Source organism: Scyliorhinus torazame, chromosome 18 (genome assembly GCF_047496885.1).
Source record: "Scyliorhinus torazame isolate Kashiwa2021f chromosome 18, sScyTor2.1, whole genome shotgun sequence".
Lineage (NCBI taxonomy): Eukaryota > Metazoa > Chordata > Chondrichthyes > Carcharhiniformes > Scyliorhinidae > Scyliorhinus > Scyliorhinus torazame.
Window position 1 is genome coordinate 153673782 of NC_092724.1, and position 19512 is coordinate 153693293.

The 19512-nt window shown below is 53.5% G+C and overlaps 1 protein-coding gene across 2 annotated transcripts in view; it reads right to left on the bottom strand.

Moving 5' to 3' along the window:
- Window positions 1–19512, bottom strand: part of LOC140395630 (alpha-N-acetylgalactosaminide alpha-2,6-sialyltransferase 2-like) — a 61386-nt gene that overhangs the window by 40409 nt on the left and 1465 nt on the right. For both annotated transcript variants that reach the window (XM_072483634.1, XM_072483633.1), the window contains exon 2: window positions 7720–7844. In XM_072483634.1, coding sequence (XP_072339735.1) covers window positions 7720–7844 — 125 coding nt within the window. The remainder of the gene's footprint in view (window positions 1–7719; window positions 7845–19512) is intronic.

The following is a 19512-nucleotide window of genomic DNA, read 5'->3' on the forward strand; positions in this document are numbered from 1 at the left end:
GCGCGCGCGAGGGGGAGAGGGGAGCGCGCGCGAGGGGGAGAGGGGAGCGCGCGCGAGGGGGAGAGGGGAGCGCGCGCGCGAGGGGGAGAGGGGGAGCGCGCGCGAGGGGGAGAGGGGAGCGCGCGCGAGGGGGAGAGGGGAGCGCGCGCGAGGGGGAGAGGGGAGCGCGCGCGAGGGGGAGAGGGGAGCGCGCGCGAGGGGAGAGGGGAGCGCGCGCGAGGGGGAGAGGGGAGCGCGCGCGAGGGGGAGAGGGGGAGCGCGCGCGAGGGGGAGAGGGGAGCGCGCGCGAGGGGGAGAGGGGGAGCGCGCGCGAGGGGGAGAGGGGAGCGCGCCGAGGGGGAGAGGGGAGCGCGCGCGAGGGGGAGAGGGGAGCGCGCGCGAGGGGGAGAGGGGAGCGCGCGCGAGGGGGAGAGGGGGACGCGCGCGCGAGGGGGAGAGGGGAGCGCGCGCCGAGGGGGGAGAGGGGAGCGCGCGCGAGGGGGAGAGGGGAGCGCGCGCGAGGGGGAGAGGGGAGCGCGCGCGAGGGGGGAGAGGGGAGCGCGCGCGAGGGGGAGAGGGGGAGCGCGCGCGAGGGGGAGAGGGGAGCGCGCGCGAGGGGGGAGAGGGGAGCGCGCGCGAGGGGGAGAGGGGAGCGCGCGCGAGGGGGAGAGGGGAGCGCGCGCGAGGGGGAGAGGGGAGCGCGCGCGAGGGGGAGAGGGGAGCGCGCGCGAGGGGGAGAGGGGAGCGCGCGCGAGGGGGAGAGGGGGAGCGCGCGCGAGGGGGAGAGGGGAGCGCGCGCGAGGGGGAGAGGGGAGCGCGCGCGAGGGGGAGAGGGGAGCGCGCGCGAGGGGGAGAGGGGAGCGCGCGCGAGGGGGAGAGGGGGAGCGCGCGCGAGGGGGAGAGGGGAAGCGCGCGCGAGGGGGAGAGGGGAGCGCGCGCGAGGGGGAGAGGGGGAGCGCGCGCGAGGGGGAGAGGGGGAGCGCGCGCGAGGGGGAGAGGGGAGCGCGCGCGAGGGGGAGAGGGGAGCGCGCGCGAGGGGGAGAGGGGAGCGCGCGCGAGGGGGGAGAGGGGAGCGCGCGCGAGGGGGGAGAGGGGAGCGCGCGCGAGGGGGAGAGGGGAGCGCGCGCGAGGGGGAGAGGGGAGCGCGCGCGAGGGGGAGAGGGGAGCGCGCGCGAGGGGGAGAGGGGAGCGCGCGCGAGGGGGAGAGGGGAGCGCGCGCGAGGGGGGAGAGGGGAGCGCGCGCGAGGGGGAGAGGGGAGCGCGCGCGAGGGGGAGAGGGGAGCGCGCGCGAGGGGGAGAGGGGAGCGCGCGCCGAGGGGGAGAGGGGAGCGCGCGCGAGGGGGAGAGGGGAGCGCGCGCGAGGGGGAGAGGGGAGCGCGCGCGAGGGGGAGAGGGGAGCGCGCGCGAGGGGGAGAGGGGAGCGCGCGCCGAGGGGGAGAGGGGAGCTGCGCGCGAGGGGGAGAGGGGAGCGCGCGCGAGGGGGAGAGGGGGAGCGCGCGCGAGGGGGAGAGGGGAGCGCGCGCGAGGGGGAGAGGGGAGCGCGCGCGAGGGGGAGAGGGGGAGCGCGCGCGAGGGGAGAGGGGAGCGCGCGCGAGGGGGAGAGGGGAGCGCGCGCGAGGGGGAGAGGGGAGCGCGCGCGAGGGGGAGAGGGGAGCGCGCGCGAGGGGGAGAGGGGAGCGCGCGCGAGGGGGAGAGGGGAGCGCGCGCGAGGGGGAGAGGGGAGCGCGCGCGAGGGGGAGAGGGGAGCGCGCGCGAGGGGGAGAGGGGAGCGCGCGCGAGGGGGAGAGGGGAGCGCGCGCGAGGGGGGAGAGGGGCGCGCGCGAGGGGGGAGAGGGGAGCGCGCGCGAGGGGGAGAGGGGAGCGCGCGCGAGGGGGAGAGGGGAGCGCGCGCGAGGGGGAGAGGGGAGCGCGCGCGAGGGGGAGAGGGGAGCGCGCGCGAGGGGGAGAGGGGGAGCGCGCGCGAGGGGGAGAGGGGAGAGCGCGCGCGAGGGGGAGAGGGGGAGCGCGCGCGAGGGGGAGAGGGGAGCGCGCGCGAGGGGGAGAGGGGAGCGCGCGCGAGGGGGAGAGGGGAGCGCGCGCGAGGGGGAGAGGGGAGCGCGCGCGAGGGGGGAGAGGGGAGCGCGCGCGAGGGGGAGAGGGGAGCGCGCGCGAGGGGGAGAGGGGAGCGCGCGCGAGGGGGAGAGGGGAGCGCGCGCGAGGGGGAGAGGGGAGCGCGCGCGAGGGGGAGAGGGGAGCGCGCGCGAGGGGGAGAGGGGAGCGCGCGCGAGGGGGAGAGGGGAGCGCGCGCGAGGGGGAGAGGGGAGCGCGCGCGAGGGGGAGAGGGGAGCGCGCGCGAGGGGGAGAGGGGGAGCGCGCGCGAGGGGGAGAGGGGAGCGCGCGCGAGGGGGAGAGGGGAGCGCGCGCGAGGGGGAGAGGGGGAGCGCGCGCGAGGGGGAGAGGGGAGCGCGCGCGAGGGGAGAGGGGAGCGCGCGCGAGGGGGAGAGGGGAGCGCGCGCGAGGGGGAGAGGGAGCGCGCGCGAGGGGAGAGGGGAGCGCGCGCGAGGGGGAGAGGGGAGCGCGCGCGAGGGGGAGAGGGGAGCGCGCGCGAGGGGGAGAGGGGAGCGCGCGCGAGGGGGAGAGGGGGAGCGCGCGCGAGGGGGAGAGGGGAGCGCGCGCGAGGGGGGAGAGGGGAGCGCGCGCGAGGGGGAGAGGGGAGCGCGCGCGAGGGGGAGAGGGGAGCGCGCGCGAGGGGGAGAGGGGACGCGCGCGCGAGGGGGAGAGGGGAGCGCGCGCGAGGGGGAGAGGGGAGCGCGCGCGAGGGGGAGAGGGGAGCGCGCGCGAGGGGGAGAGGGGAGCTGCGCGCGAGGGGGAGAGGGGAGCGCGCGCGAGGGGGAGAGGAGAGCGCGCGCGAGGGGGAGAGGAGAGCGCGCGCGAGGGGGAGAGGAGAGCGCGCGCGAGGGGGAGAGGAGAGCGCGCGCGAGGGGGAGAGGAGAGCGCGCGCGAGGGGGAGAGGAGAGCGCGCGCGAGGGGGAGAGGAGAGCGCGCGCGAGGGGGAGAGGAGAGCGCGCGCGAGGGGGAGAGGAGGAGAGCGCGCGCGAGGGGGAGAGGAGAGCGCGCGCGAGGGGGAGAGGAGAGCGCGCGCGAGGGGGAGAGGAGAGCGCGCGCGAGGGGGAGAGGAGAGCGCGCGCGAGGGGGAGAGGAGAGCGCGCGCGAGGGGGAGAGGAGAGCGCGCGCGAGGGGGAGAGGAGAGCGCGCGCGAGGGGGAGAGGAGAGCGCGCGCGAGGGGGAGAGGAGAGCGCGCGCGAGGGGGAGAGGAGAGCGCGCGCGAGGGGGAGAGGAGAGCGCGCGCGAGGGGGAGAGGAGAGCGCGCGCGAGGGGGAGAGGAGAGCGCGCGCGAGGGGGAGAGGAGAGCGCGCGCGAGGGGGAGAGGAGAGCGCGCGCGAGGGGGAGAGGAGAGCGCGCGCGAGGGGGAGAGGAGAGCGCGCGCGAGGGGGAGAGGAGAGCGCGCGCGAGGGGGAGAGGAGAGCGCGCGCGAGGGGGAGAGGAGAGCGCGCGCGAGGGGGAGAGGAGAGCGCGCGCGAGGGGGAGAGGAGAGCGCGCGCGAGGGGGAGAGGAGAGCGCGCGCGAGGGGGAGAGGAGAGCGCGCGCGAGGGGGAGAGGAGAGCGCGCGCGAGGGGGAGAGGAGAGCGCGCGCGAGGGGGAGAGGAGAGCGCGCGCGAGGGGGAGAGGAGAGCGCGCGCGAGGGGGAGAGGAGAGCGCGCGCGAGGGGGAGAGGAGAGCGCGCGCGAGGGGGAGAGGAGAGCGCGCGCGAGGGGGAGAGGAGAGCGCGCGCGAGGGGGAGAGGAGAGCGCGCGCGAGGGGGAGAGGAGAGCGCGCGCGAGGGGGGAGAGGAGAGCGCGCGCGAGGGGGAGAGGAGAGCGCGCGCGAGGGGGAGAGGAGAGCGCGCGCGAGGGGGAGAGGAGAGCGCGCGCGAGGGGGAGAGGAGAGCGCGCGCGAGGGGGAGAGGAGAGCGCGCGCGAGGGGGAGAGGAGAGCGCGCGCGAGGGGGAGAGGAGAGCGCGCGCGAGGGGGAGAGGAGAGCGCGCGCGAGGGGGAGAGGAGAGCGCGCGCGAGGGGGAGAGGAGAGCGCGCGCGAGGGGGAGAGGAGAGCGCGCGCGAGGGGGAGAGGAGAGCGCGCGCGAGGGGGAGAGGAGAGCGCGCGCGAGGGGGAGAGGAGAGCGCGCGCGAGGGGGAGAGGAGAGCGCGCGCGAGGGGGAGAGGAGAGCGCGCGCGAGGGGGAGAGGAGAGCGCGCGCGAGGGGGAGAGGAGAGCGCGCGCGAGGGGGAGAGGAGAGCGCGCGCGAGGGGGAGAGGAGAGCGCGCGCGAGGGGGAGAGGAGAGCGCGCGCGAGGGGGAGAGGAGAGCGCGCGCGAGGGGGAGAGGAGAGCGCGCGCGAGGGGGAGAGGAGAGCGCGCGCGAGGGGGAGAGGAGAGCGCGCGCGAGGGGGAGAGGAGAGCGCGCGCGAGGGGGAGAGGAGAGCGCGCGCGAGGGGGAGAGGAGAGCGCGAGGGGGAGAGGAGAGCGCGAGAGGGGGAGGAGAGCGAGAGAGGGGGAGGAGAGCGAGAGAGGGGGAGGAGAGCGAGAGAGGGGGAGGAGAGCGAGAGAGGGGGAGGAGAGCGAGAGAGGGGGAGGAGAGCGAGAGAGGGGGAGGAGAGCGAGAAGAGGGAGCAGAGGGGGAGGAGAGCGAGAAGATTGGAGAGAGAAAAAAAGAGCGAGAAAGCAGGCTTTGGAAAAGGGTTCTGAACAAATGTCTCTATGAAAAGAAAAAATTGCTTCATAAATGCAAGTATTACCTTGTCCTATCTGTGTAAGTGACAAGGCAGGGGCGGCACAGTAGCACTGTGGTTAGCACTGTTGCTTCACAGCTTCAGAGACCTAGGTTGATTCCCGGCTTGGGTCACTGTCTGTGCAGAGTCTGCACATTCTCCCCGTTTCCTCCCACAGTCCAAAGATGTGCAGGTTAGGTGGATTAGCCATGCTAAATTGCCCTTTAGTGTCCAAAAACACTCGATGGGGTTACAGGGATAGGGTGGAGGAGTAGGGTGCCCTTTACAAGGGCCGGCGCAGACCTAATGGGCTGAATGGCCTTCTTCGGCACTGTAAATTCTATGATTCTATTCTATGATTAAAGTAATATTTAATGGGAACTAGTGTGCTAAGGTTACGAAACTGCATGTAATCTGTTAGTGTTCAAGCTGAAGTACATTTCAATATTATTTTCTTTTAATAAATTTTGTTTAAAAAATAACCAAGCCCTATTTCTGATATTATCACTCCTGGAACGAATCGATCTTTCCTCACTGTCTAAAAACTTTTAAAAGTTCTGCTATCTGGTCCAGACTCTTAGCCACCGTCGAGAGCTGGCCAGGTGTCCGTAACAACTCCCTGACAATTTTTGCATTAATTTCCTTTTTCTTTATTTTAAATCTCTGGCTCTTTATCGTCCGTTCTTTTTTCTTTTACAGCTGACCAACTGCAGCGAACTAAGGAGTTTTTGGAAATCAGATGCCTTGACATTTTCCACGTCTCTGGTGAAATGTAATGAAAGATACAGAATTGCAAAAGGATATTGATTGCCATTAGAGATCCCATTCATTTCCACGGGCACTCATCAAGTGACCTTCCAGCTTATTGAGCTAGTTTCAAACGGTTTGTTCCTCCATTCACCCAAGCAGAGCAAAAATCATATCATCTTTATCTCAAAATTAGTTTACCTTTTTGTCTGCAGAAGCTGTTTTTATTCTTTAAAGGGGATTCAATAACTTGAGGCTATTAGGCACTTCCCCTACCAAACTCATATGTTAACAGCGATCATGTGCAGATGACTGAAAAACATTTTCTAAACCTATACCCCCTCACTCTAAACTTTTTAGAAAAATTAAATACACATTATTGTTGAAATGTACAGAAAACAGCTCATTTCCTTCAAACTCAACACAAACACTCGATGATAATTTGGAAAGTTCAAACAATAAATAATTTGAAAAGCTGCACATTGCAACCGTATGGAAAGAAGACCTTATTTCGGGAGCCCAAAGTCCAACAGGGATCAATTCTCTTCCAAGTTTTTTTTTTCCAAGGTAATTTGGACATTCTGAATTCTCCCTCTGTGTACTCGGAACAAGTGCCGGAATGTGGCGACTTGGGGCTTTTCCCAGTAACTTCATTGCAGTGTTAATGTAAGCCTACTTGTGACAATAATCATTATTATTATTAATTAGTACATCAGGCACCACTTTCATCTCCCCAAATTCAACAGTAATCCGAAATTAACCTTCCCATCACCCCTTGGAAAATTGTGTGGCAGGGGGGCAAAGTACAGAATCGCACTCCATTCCCCAAGTTGAAACATAAGAATAAGTGCCTTTTGTTCCAGCCAAAGCAAATAGCTGTCCCCTCTTCCCCCCATATTTCACAATAACTAAGCACTTCGACCTGATCATGGACAAACGGTATGGAAGTTTACCCAGCCAGATACTAAAGAGGTGCACAGCCAGACAGTCCCACTCCAAAAGGATTCTGACACTGAAATGAGCTCAAAGGGATAATAACTAGACACCCCCCCCCCCCCCAGTCCCTAATCTGCCAAAAACACACGCACACAAAAAGGGGTAAAAGCCCATTCCTGCGGATGCTGGATTCTGAAACCAAATGCTGGAAAATCTCAGCAGGACTGGCAGCATCGGTGGGGAGAGAAAAGAGCGAACGCTTCGAGTCCAGATGACCCTTTGTCAAAGGCCACTTTTTTGCAGTTGTTATTTCCCCCCCCCCCCCCCCCCCCACACTTCTCGTTTGTTGAGAGTTCGTTCCTCAGTGGGAGGGGGGGGGGGAGAGACAAAAAGGTGGAAGGGACTATAAACGTCATTCTTTTAAAAAAATGAAGATTCGAGAATTGAAAGAAAGATTGGATCAGTAAAGCGTCAACCAACTGGGCAACATGACCGTAGTTCCGCACCTCCTATTATACAAACCAGTCCCCTGTATGGGCGTGTGTTTGTGTCGGCCACTTAGGAATTAATAGAGCTAAACAGTTACTATCTTTACAGTCAGCAGCAAGCCTTCAGCGTCGGCAATGTAGCAACAAACAACATTCCTCTCTCTCCATGTCGCAGAAGGCAAACAGGAGAAGTGGCAACAGCCAGGAGAGAGGGAGAGAGGGAGAAAGGAACGTGTTCGCAGACTCCCTCGACTTGCAAACTTTCAATTGTTCGAAACGCACAAGGTGGGGAAACTTGCAAAAGTTTGAATTCAGTTTCGCCAGCAAAGCAAAAAAGTGACCCTCACTGGGTGCGTGGCCACCCAGTCCATTTATTATTAACTCGCAATAACTTGGCTGTCTGCAGTTTGCCTGGACATGGAACATATTGGAATTCTATCCAGAAACATTCCGCTGCCATATCATTGGTTCTTTTTTTTTTAAAGTTTACTTTTATTGAAATAAAACACACAACGCGAGGGAAGACCACAAACAGAAGGGGGAAGGAAAAGCAAGATTGTTTTCCGTTGGAAAGGAAGGGTGGGCGGTATCTTTAATCCACACATGGGGAAACAAAATCCCGCAGAACATGTCAAGTACAATCAACTGCATTCCGTGTATCTATTCGCAGCAATGAATTAACTCACTGACAGCAAAGGAGGGTAGAGACTGGGATTGAGGGGGGGGGGAAAGAGTTAATTTTATTAAGAACAGTTAAGGGGGGGCACCACCACAAACACACACTGTACCTGTCCGACGATCCATTCTCTAGAAAACAGTAGACACAAAGGATCGTTACACAAACGCCACCGCTGATCACGGCCAAGTACTTGGCAGACGTAAACCTCATTTCGAACGGTTCGGCCACCGACAACTTCACAAGAGTAAAATAAAGAGAAAGAAAAAAAATCCACATTGAATGGAGGGGGCGGGACAGGGGAAACACACACTCAACACAACCACCCACCCCTTCAGCTCATTTCAAAATGCACCAGCTTCACTTCTCGAAAACTTCCCCCACCCCACCCTCAATATGCCCAAAGGTGAAAACACTTCCCAGGTTTTGCTGTCAGAGGATTTACTCAGCAGTATAATTGAGGGGGCGGGGGGTAAATGGAACGAGTAAGGATATAAAGTCTAGAAGAGGTGTGAATGGCAGGAATGCGGCATAGTTGTGCACCCAAAAGCAAAAACATTAAAGCTGAAACCAGGAAGGAAACCAAATAGAGCAGATAACACTCTGAAGTAAGTCGGGGAACTCAATGTAGAGTATGTGGACTCTAATCAAAAGGCGAGATGCTGCCGTACAATCCATACAGTGCAAAAGGAGGCCATTTGGCCCAGCGAGTCTGTGCCGGCCCTTGGACAGAACACTTCACTTAAGCCCACGCCTCCACCCATAACCCTACCTAACTGTTCAGACACTAAGGGGCAATTTAGCACGGCCAATCCATCTAACCTGCACATCTTTGGACTGTGGGAGGAAACCGGAGCACCCGGGGCAAACCCAGGCAGTTGCAGGGAGAAAGTGAAAACTACGCACAGACAGTCACACGAGGCTGGAATTGAACCCGGGACCCTGGAGCGGTGAGGCAGCAGTGCTAACCACTAAGCCATCCCTCAAGCTCATGGAGCTACACAGGAGACCGAGGACAGAGGAGAGGTCAGTGTGAGGGCAAGGTGGAGAATGGACATGGCTAGTCAGTCAGAACCTCAGGGGCATGCTTGTGGACCAAATGGAGGTGCTCTGCAAGGCGGTCGCCCAATCTGCGTTGGGTCTCCCCAGGATACAGTAGGTCACATAGCGAGTGATAAATACATATAAATTGACAAAATTACATGTAAATCACTTTCACCTGGAGGAAGTGTTTGAGGCCTTAAATATTGAGGACAGAGGAGGTAAAGGGGTGGGTGTGGTTTGGTTAGCTCAGTTGGCTGGAGGGCGGGTTCATGATGCGGATCGATGCCAATAACACGGGTTCAATTCCCATACCGGCTGAGATTAGGAGGCCCCGCCTTCTCAACCCTGCCCCTCACCTGAAGTGTGCTGACCTTCAGCTTAAATCACCACCAGACAGTTCTCCTCTTCAAAAGGGGAAAGCAGCCTATAGTCCTCAGGGACTAAGGTCAACTTTCACTTTTTTTTTTAAAACCACTTTCATTGCAGAGGAAGTCTGTTACAGGGCAGTATGTCTTCAGGAAGGTTCCATAAGTTAATTCAATTCTTCATTACTGTACATGTACAAATAGCTCTAGTAGTTAAAAGGATAGAACTCAGGAGCGGTCTTAATGCCGAGGTCTACACATCTCTTTGCTCAACACCACACTGACCCCTGGGTCATGTGCTTTCTTACATCAGTGTGTGGGCGGTACTGTACAGTCACACATTAACCCTGTATGTACCGGACCCTTACACTACAAGAATGGTCCCTTTGTCATGTTGAAAGGAGAGGGCAAGGGAAGAGGTGTTTGTTGGTAGTAGAAATAACAGAGGTTGATCCATTGATTATGGAAGTCTAGCAGTGTGGAAGAGGTGGACCCTATTGTGGTTCTGGGAGGTAGGGTAGATGTGAGAGCAGGAGTCTGGGTAGTGAGATGCAGATAGCCACGGGCTTTGTTAGCCACCAGTGAGGGAAATCCTTGGTTGAAGAAAAAGAAAGGCATTTCAGAACATCGATATGGAAGGTTCCACCACCAAGATGGCTGGCAGAAGAGAAACTAGGAGAATGGAAGCAGGGTGTTAGGAGGTATAGTTGAGGTAGCTGTGGGTGACAGCAGGCTTTCAGTGACTCTTTGCCGAGAGTCTACTCTCAGAAATTGAGACAGCGAAGTCAAGAAAAAAAAGACGAGTTGGGGATGGATGATTTGAAAGTGAAAGAAGGGGAGGAATTGGCAGAAAAGTTGCCAAAATTAAATACTCAGGGAGTCTGGTAGTAATAGCTTTATTGAGAATTTGGAGGCAATTTTTCCAACACTTCGGGTTAGGGGGAAGGGTGAAGGGAAATGCCAATTCGGGAGAACCACAGATTTGAGCCTTTCGGAAATGGGAGGAGAAGGGGATTAAGACACTAAAAGATTTGTTTCTTGGGGGTCGGTTTGCGGGATTGAAGGAGCTGGGAGCGAAGTATGGGCTGGAGCAGGGGGAAACGTTTAGATACATGCAGGTTTGAGATTTTGCCAGAAAGGAGATAGAGCTTCCTGGTGGAGCCGGCCTCCACATTGCTGGAGGAGGTGCTGACGACAGGGGAAGGGGGTAATGTCAGCGGTTTATGGAGCTATTTTGGAAGAGGAGAAGGCACCACTGGAAGGGATCAAAGCAAAGTGGGAAGAAGAGTTGGGAGAGGCTATGGAGGAGGGGTTCTGGTGTGAGGCGCTCCGGAGAGTGAATGCCTCCACCTTGTGCGCGAGGTTGGGGCTGATTCAGCTGAAGGTGGTATATAGAGCACACCTTACAAGGCCGAGGTTGAGCCGATTCTTTGAAGGGGCAGAAGATGTGTGTGAACATTGCGGGTGGGGCCCGCAAATCACTTTCATATGTTTTAGTCCTGTTCAAAGCTAGAGGATTACTGGAAGGAGGTTTTTAGGGTAATTTCCAAGGTGGTGCACGTGAAACTGGGCCCGGGCCCCCGGAAGGCCATATCCAGGGTGCCGGACCAGCCAGGGTTGGAAACGGGTGCGGAGGCAGATGTTGCGGCCTTCGCCTCGTTGATCGCCCGAAGGCGGATCCTGATGGGTTGGAAAGCAACCTCTCCACCCTGTGCCCTGGTGTGGCGGGGGGACCTGTTGGAATTCTTGACTCTTGAGAAGGTTAAGTTTGAACTGAGGGGAAGGACGGAGGGGTTCTACAATTCATGGGCATTATTCATTATGCACTTTCAAGAACTGGATAACATCGAACATTAGTTTGGGGGGGGGGGGGGGGAACTGTGTGTGTTTATGGTGACTATGGGTGATTCCTGATTCCCCTTTGTCATTTGTTTGTGTGAACCTGCGGGCTAATGTTTGTGGTTTGGTGGGAGGATGGGATCATTGTTATTGATGTGAGGATTGACATATTTGTTATTGATGATTGTTTATTGTTGGTGGGGGTAAATTCGGGATTAAAAAAAAGAGGAGAATAATACTATTTAAAAAAAATAAAGTTGCTAAAATTTTCTGGTTCAGACAGAGAACTGCACTGATACTGTCATTAGTGTGTCAGGAAAAAGGGGTGATGGGCATCCAATAGGCAGACGGAACTTGGACCCATGTGGGTACCCATAGTAACCACTTTATTTTGACTTTTTGTTCATTCGTTCATGGGACATTGACATCACTGGCTGGGCTAGCATTTATTGCCCATCCCCAATTGCCCCTGAGGGGGTAGTTAAAAGTCATCCACACTGCTGTGGGTCTGGACTCATAGGCCAGACCAGGTAACGACGGCAGATTTCCTTCCCTAAACGACATTAGTGAACCAGATGGGTTTTTACAATCGACAACTGTTTCATGGTCATTATTAAACATTGAATTCCACATTTTTATTGAATTCAAATGTCACCATCTGCAGTGGCAGGATTTGAACCTAGGTCCCCAGAGTAGTACGCCACCGCCTCCTCCTAAATTAAAGGAGAAGTTGATCAACGTGAGAACACGTTCAGCCAGGCAGAGAAGGGTGGCACCAGATGGAGACTGGTTGGGCTTCACTTCAAGGAAGATGTGTCTAGCTGGAGCCTGCAATATGCAGTAACATTGCCCTTGTCCCAGATGACCAGAGGCTGCTTCCCCCTTTGAGGGGGAGAGCTGACTGGTGGTGACTTAACCGGAGGGTCACCACACCTCAGGCGAGGGGCAAGGTTGAGAAGGCGGGGCCTTCATGAATAACCTCAGCCGGGATCCGCCGTGCCACGAGATCTCCCCGTGCACCTTTATAGAAGGTATTAAACCAATAGTTTAAGCATGGTTGTTCAGATATGCAAACAAGGGAAGGAGAAACACTATTTCGATCAATGTACTTTGAGCTCCGACAATACAAAGAGAGCAAATTTGCATTTTCTTTTTTTTTAGTAAAATTTAGAGTACCCAATTCATTTTTTTCCAATTAAGAGGCAGTTTAGCATGGCCAATCCACCCAACTTGCACATCTTTTGGGTTGTGGGGGCGAAACCCACGCAAACACGGGGAGAATGTGCAAACTCCACCCAGAGCCGGGATCGAACCTGGGACCTTGGTGCTGTGAGGCAACAGTGCTAACCCTGTGCCACCATGCTGCCCCCCAAATTTGCATTTAGATAGTGTATTTCACAACGTCAGCATATGCAAAACAATTTGTAACCAACATTTTGTGTGGCAAAGCAGCCACTGTTGTTTCTTTTTTTAAACATAAATTTAGAGTACCAAATTCTTTTTCTTCCCCAATTAGGGGCCATTTAGCGTGGCCAATCCACCTATCCTGCACACCTTTGGGTTGCGGGGCGAAACCCACGCATACACGGGGAGAATTTGCAAACTCCACACGGACAGTGACCCAGGGCTGGGATCGAACCTGGGACCTCGGCGCAGTGAGGCTGCAGTGCTAACCACTGCACCACCATGCCGCCCCAAGTAGCCACTGTTGGAATGCATAGAAATGTAGCAAGCACAAAGGGAATTGAAATAATTACCAAATAATCTTTTTTTTTTAAAGTAGTGATTTGTTGAAGTTGGACAACCATTCTCTAAAACGGAAATGGGTGGAAATACATTTGTTGCCTGGAGATTCTACACTGTGGTGCCAAATCGAGAACACGCACCTCGGATGCTGCCTCTATACAGTATTTCAGGACAACAACTGGGGCCCACAGACTCTGGGATTCCCAAAGGGATCCGCAAAATATTGTGACAGTGCTTGCCGGCCAGGAGAGCCTTGCAGTCAAGTGTAAGTGAATGAGTGGCAATCAGGGGGAGAGCTTGGTATGGGTTGGGAGATGAGGTGGGGAGATGGGAGTGCAATCACGTGCAGTACATACAGAGTGGAGCTGGCTATCTGAAACGACAAGGAAGTTCACAAGGATAGGCTGACTCTGTAGTAAGAAACAGACACACCCATCTGACTAACAGCTGTAAACAAATACTAGTTGCCCGAAAACCCTTATTAAAACATGATTACCATGCAGCATTACCATGAGCTTATCCGGTTTTATAACATAAGACAGGGATTATTGATTATTAATTAATTAGAAATGCAGTCTTTCAAACAAGGAACATTTGAGAGCCAGTGTTTTGGGATTTTTATTCACACGGTTGATGCACGATCAATTGCACAAAGACTAAAGTTGGGTACAACTGTGGCTTTATTACAGTCAGATGCGTGGCCTCCTGCTGCAGCTGGCGAAATGGCAGGGCACTGGAGGTCATGCATATTTATACAGTTCTCCGTGGGCGGAGCCAGCCGGTAGGAGCTACCGGCGACCTGTAGTGCAGGTCCTACCTTACATCCCCTAATATAATGGTTCACCACAACTGCATAGGTAGAAATTCACACAGACTCACCAGTCTTATCTATGGAGAGCGAGTAAATGGAGTTGAAATCAGCCATGATTGAATGGTGGAGTGGACTCGATGGGCCGAATGGCCTTACTTCTGCTCCTATGTCTTATGGTCTTAATTCCAATTCTGTTTTACAAAATCCCTCTAGATTTTGCACTTGGGAAGAAAAAGTTTCAAGGTAAAATTCAAGCCTCACGTCTTGTACTAGATCCAGTTTAAGGGCTAGCCGAACAGAACAAGTAATTAAACAAAATCTGTTTAGTTACTGTTCAGCAAAAGTGAGGCAGGATTATTTAAGAGGCACGTGCAGCTATTCAAATGCGAGTGAACATTCTCTCTGCCACCTGAAGCCCACATTGAGCAGGAAATCGAAGACAAAGCTAAATGATTGGGGTGGCTTCTCTGAAAAATAAAAGGTTCTTGTTGTAAATTCCAGAAATGTAACCCTTAACAGAAGCGGCCAAAAGCAGCCAAGCGCCGAATAATTACAAGAGATTTTCAGTATATCGAAGTCACTCAGACCAGAGGAAAAAAAAAAAAATTGCAGAGCCGTTCGAAGAATTTATTTGGGGACCAACTAATCGGAAAAAATAGTCAAATGTTGGGTCACGATCAGAGGTTTCAAATGGGTTAAAATTAGTTACATTGCATGCACAAAGGTCATGACACCAATTCTATAAAGGATCAAGCCCCAAGTCTCAAAACGTAGCTTCTATAAATGATCCACAGAGTAGAAATCATCTCTCCCCATTTTGCCCTGCTACACAATCGAACCACCATGGATCACCAGGATCTTTGACACTGTGATATTCAAACTGTGCTGGTAGGAATATTTCACTCCTCACGTTCTCTCCTCCAAAGAAATACATTCTGCAGGGAGGGCAAGCAACTCCAACACCCCATCCTCTTTCCAGGCTGTCAAGAAAAATCGGTCAGGAAAACCCAAGAAATTGTGATATTTTTCTGTTGGTAATATTGTAGCTATATGTTTAAACCATTGGGACATGTGAAATGGAAGCAAACCAAGGGACAGAGGGGCTATGGGAATGTAAATTACATTTGATATTAAAATCAGCCTAGCAAGTCATCAAAGAGATGTTTAGCTCAGATAATTTAGTCAGGATAGTTACAGAACAGGAATAGATTTAAATAGGTGTTGTGATTCAAGATATGCAAGGGAGTGAAAGAAAGGTGTCATAGGTAAAGCATGGAAAAAGTGTGTTTAGAATGTAAAAGAAGGAAAAGAGATGAAGTTCATGAATTCTGGGTGAGATAATGAGAGATCAAAGGGAAATAATGTCTTTACAGAGATATTGAAACGTATGACGCTTTGGATCTGATCCAACAGCAGGAATAGCTGGTTCACTCCCATCGAGCCTCGTGAACAAAGATCTGAAAAGCCAACTGCTGGGAAGTCTTAGAGGGCACCCCAAGAGAGAATGAATGGCACTGAGTGGTGACGTTACCGGAGTTTTATAGACATTAAAATCTTGCTGAACGGTTTGGGGAAGGTTTATTTGGAAAGGTTTAAAGTATTGGTTTTGTGTGAAGGCATGGTCGTATTTAAGTATCAGGTTTTCCTTCTGGGGGTTTGAACAGCTCGGTTTTTACCATTAGCCGTGCCCTTAACAAGGCAAAAACAAGAGATGCAGCATTGCCTTTTTACCTTCTCCTCCCTGTCCTAGTCTCTAAACACTCCTTTCTGGTGAAACAGTGGTTTACATGTACTTCTTTCAATTCATACTGCATCTGCTGCTCCCAATGGGGTCACCTGTACATTGAAGAGATCAAATGCAGATTTTGTCAACATTGTGCACAAGTGAAGCATAGTCACCTGTCATTTCAGTTCTCCGCTTCGGTCTCACCTCGGACCTCACTGTCCTTGGCCTGTTAATGAGGCTCAACCTCAGGAAACTGTACCACATCTTTAGATTAGGCACTTTGCAGTCTTCTGATTGTTTATAAAATACTGTTCCCCAAAGTGCTAAAGTTGGGAATTAGGTGCAGAGGCAAAAGGAGGTTTTTTTTTTTAAAATTAATTATTTTTACTTTACCCCTGTTGCTGATGTGGTTTTTTTTTAAATCTTTAAAACTGTGACTTGTCACCACTTTACTAAATCATTAACTGACTAAATAGGCTTTCCTAAGAGAAGGAAAATAAGCAAATCAATAAAGTCAGACAGACAGGCGTGACGGGGGAGATGGTGTGCAGTAACCATTTAGCCAACAGGCAAGGACAGGAGGGTTACAATACTAATAATCTAGTCACAAGTAGGCTTACATTAACACCGCAGTGAAGTTACTGTGAAAATCCCCTAGTCGCCACGCTCCGGCGTCTGTTCGGGTACACGGAGGGAGAATTCAGAATGTCCAATTCACCCAACGAGCACACTGTTACAGCGAGTCAGCAAGGTACAGGGATCCAGCATGTTGTTGATGGAGACGCCTCAGTTTCTGGAATTTGACCAGCGGGTTCACGGTATTTACAACAGATATTGACAAGGATTATAGGATGGATGGCCAAACTAACCATGGTAGTCAGGGGGACAGTTCTCTCCAGGCACAATCACGACTGTTGTCTTGCCTGCCTGGTACCAGGGCTAAAAGACATTTACTCGCGGCAGGAGAGGACTGTGGAGTGGGAGGGGAGGATCTAATGTTTGTGACCGATGGAGGCATCAGTGACATAGGGAGTTGGGAGTGATACAACCATTTCAACATATTAAATATACTGAATAGTTTACTGCTGTAATGGCAAATCTAATTATATTTTAGTTATATACTTTAAAACATATCTTAATATGCTTCAGGCATAACTTAAAAACCTCACACAATACAAATTGTAATGCAAATAAATCAACAGGATCTCACAAATAGCAATGAGTTCACAGTTTAGGAATGGATGAGAAACGTCATTCAGCCCATCACTATCCAAATGACCAGTTCCATCTATTTCAGTCATTTTCAAACTCAGGGTCGCGACTCATGGAGCGATCAGTCGCAGTGTTCCCCATCACAGGAACATGTGCCATCATTTTTAAAATAAATTTAGTGTACTCAATTCATTGTTTTTTCCAATTAAGGGGCAATTTAGCGTGTTCAATTCACCTACCTTGCACATCTTTGAGTTGTGGGGGTGAGACCCACACAGACATGGGGAGTATGTGCAACTCCACACGGACAGTGACCCAGAGCCGGGATTCGAACCCGGGTCCTCAGCGCCGCAGTCCCAGTGCTATCCACTGCGCCACGTACCGCCCTCTATAGAAACTTTTACAGTCAGTTTTTATGTTCCCCGCAAGCTTACTCTTGTACTCCATTTTCCCCTTCTTAAATCAATCCTTTGCTGAATTCTAAACTTCTCCCAGTCCTTAGGTCTGCTGTTTTATCTTGACCAATTTCTGTGCCACTTCCTTGGATCTGATACTATCTCTAATTTCCCATGGCAGCCACAGTTTGGCCACCTTTCTTGTTTGACTTTTGCACCAGACAGGAATAAACAAATGGCGGTAGAATGTTTCTCAGTTCTACCCACACAGATTCCACATCAATCGGCTAATATCTTTCCTCACTGTTGCGTTAATATCCTCTTTACCCAGCAAGACAACCCCTCTGCCTTTTCCATTTTGTCTCTGTTCTTCCTAAATACTGAATACCCTACAACTATTTATGTGATTAATTAATCCATTGTGCGTTAAGGCTTGTACTTTTAATATTACCTTTCCCGCTCCCATTATTTTATTTTTTTTAAACTGTGGTCCGGTTTGATTCTGGCCCTTGATTTCTTGGCCTGTCACTTTTCTTCTTCTACTTTCCGTCTTTTGTTCTTGTCCGTGTTTCTCCCTCCTCGGACTCCGTAAAAAGGTTCCCATCTCCCTGCCATGTTAGTTTAAACCCTCCCCAACCACTCCAGCAAATAGTCACCCAAGGACATCAGTCCCAGTGCTGCCCACGTGTAACCTGTCCAGTTTGTACCAGTCTCACCTCCCATCAGAACCAGTCCAAATGTCCCTGGAATCAGAAACCCTCCCCCTCACACCATCTCTTCAGCCATGTATTCACCTGATATATCCTGCTATTTCTACTCTGACTAGCACGTGGCACTGCTGGTGATCCAGAGATCACTACTTTTCAACTTACTTTTGTAACTCACTATATCCTGCTTTTAGGACCTCATTCTTTTTTTTTTTAAACCTATATCATTTGTATCAGTGTGTACCATGACCACTAGCTGTTCACCCTCCCCGCTCAGAATGTCCTGTAGCTGCTCAGAGACATCTTTGATCACCATCCTGGAGTCTCGTTTGCATCACAGAAATGCCTATCTATTCCCCTTGCAATTGAATCCCCTATAGAGAGGCTTTCCCAAGCTGCCGGAGTTTACACGACTGGAGCGGTTGTTGCTCCCATATGTGGAAGAGGAAGATCCGGGATATATATATGGGTGGCGCGCAGGTGGTGAGGATTAAGGAGAAATGGGAGGAGGAGATAGGATATGGTGTGTGGAATGAGGCGATACGTAGGGTGAACTCAACCTCCTCGTGCGTGAGGATAGTTTGATTCAGTTTATGGTGGTGCACATGGTGCATGCGACTCAGGCGAGGATGAGTGGGTTCTTCCAGGGGGGTGGTAGATGAGTGTGGGCAAGGACCAGCAAATCACGCATATGTTCCTGGGCTGTGAGAAGTTGCAGAGACACTGGGAGGGAGTGTTTGGGATGTTATCAATGATTGAGAGTGTAGAGGCCGGGCCGGACCCTATGGTGGCAGTCTTTGGGGTTTCGGAAATGCCAGAGTTGTGGCCTTCGCTTCCCTACAGCCCCGGCGAAAGATTCTGCGGGGAAGGCAGTCGACAACGCCTCCGGGGGGGGGCGGCCTGGCTGGGGGTCCTGTACGGCTTTCTCTGGTTGAAGGAGATGAAGTTTGAATTGAGGGGCTGAGCGTGTTTGAGGAATTGTTCATCGGGGGGGGGGGGCTGTGAGATGTGGAGAATGGTGTTTGATTTATTTATGCTTTTGAATATGTTAGGAATAAAATACAGATCTGACTGTGTCTGCTGTCTGCTCCCGGAAGGTAAAAACCTATCAGTCCAAGCCTTGAAAATGTTCAAGGACTCAGCCCCCACAGCTTCCAGGTCCTACTTACCAAATCCACCGCTTACCTTTCTGAGCAAGAGTAGAAAAGGAAGAGCACCTCATTTCCTCCTGACCAAACTCCTTCCGTCGCCAAACTCCAACTTAAGCACTCTACTGCAGCATTCCCTCAGTCAACAAACTCCAGATTATACTGTAGCCCAAAGCAGGACTCACTCAGTCACCAAACTCCAACTTAAGCACTTTACTGCAGCCCAAAGCAGGACTCCCTCAGTCAACAACTCCAATTGAAGCACTTTATTGCAGCCCAAAGCAGCACTCCAGTGCAGACAGAGTCAGCACTGTAAGATGACTCGCTTTTGTACTTGAGTCTTGGCTCTGAATGCTTGCTTAAGTCAGTTACCAAACTTTTTGCCAGTATAAAATACTCAGTGATCAAAACAAAAGTAAGGAATGCAAAGTTTTTAATATAGAAATATAGAGATAACCGGTCCACGTTAACCTAGTCAAGTTCTCCCCACCTCACTGAGAACCAGCTGCATACCAAATACAATTTTAAATGTTTAATTGTTCCATCGTCTCCACCGCCTGCCAGTAATTGAGTGGGCACACAGACTGTACCAAAAGGAGCTGATCCAACAAAATAAAACATGATAAGTGCCCTGAAAGTTACATTCAAGCAATCTTAAAATAGGGATTCCAACTGTGATTAAATGTGTTCCTGGAAGTTTCATCGCCTGAATTTCCCCCCTACATTTCCAGCCATTAGTTGGCCAACACACCCATTCTGATGGTGCCCAGCCTTCTGCTGCCAATTGGGAAGCAAAAACAATGCTTGACCAATCAGCCAAACAGTCTTACCTCCACTTCCCCTACTTCCAATATTTTTTATACCTGGTAAAGAGAAATGTTCAAAGAAAATTCTTTGATTTTATTTTTTTAA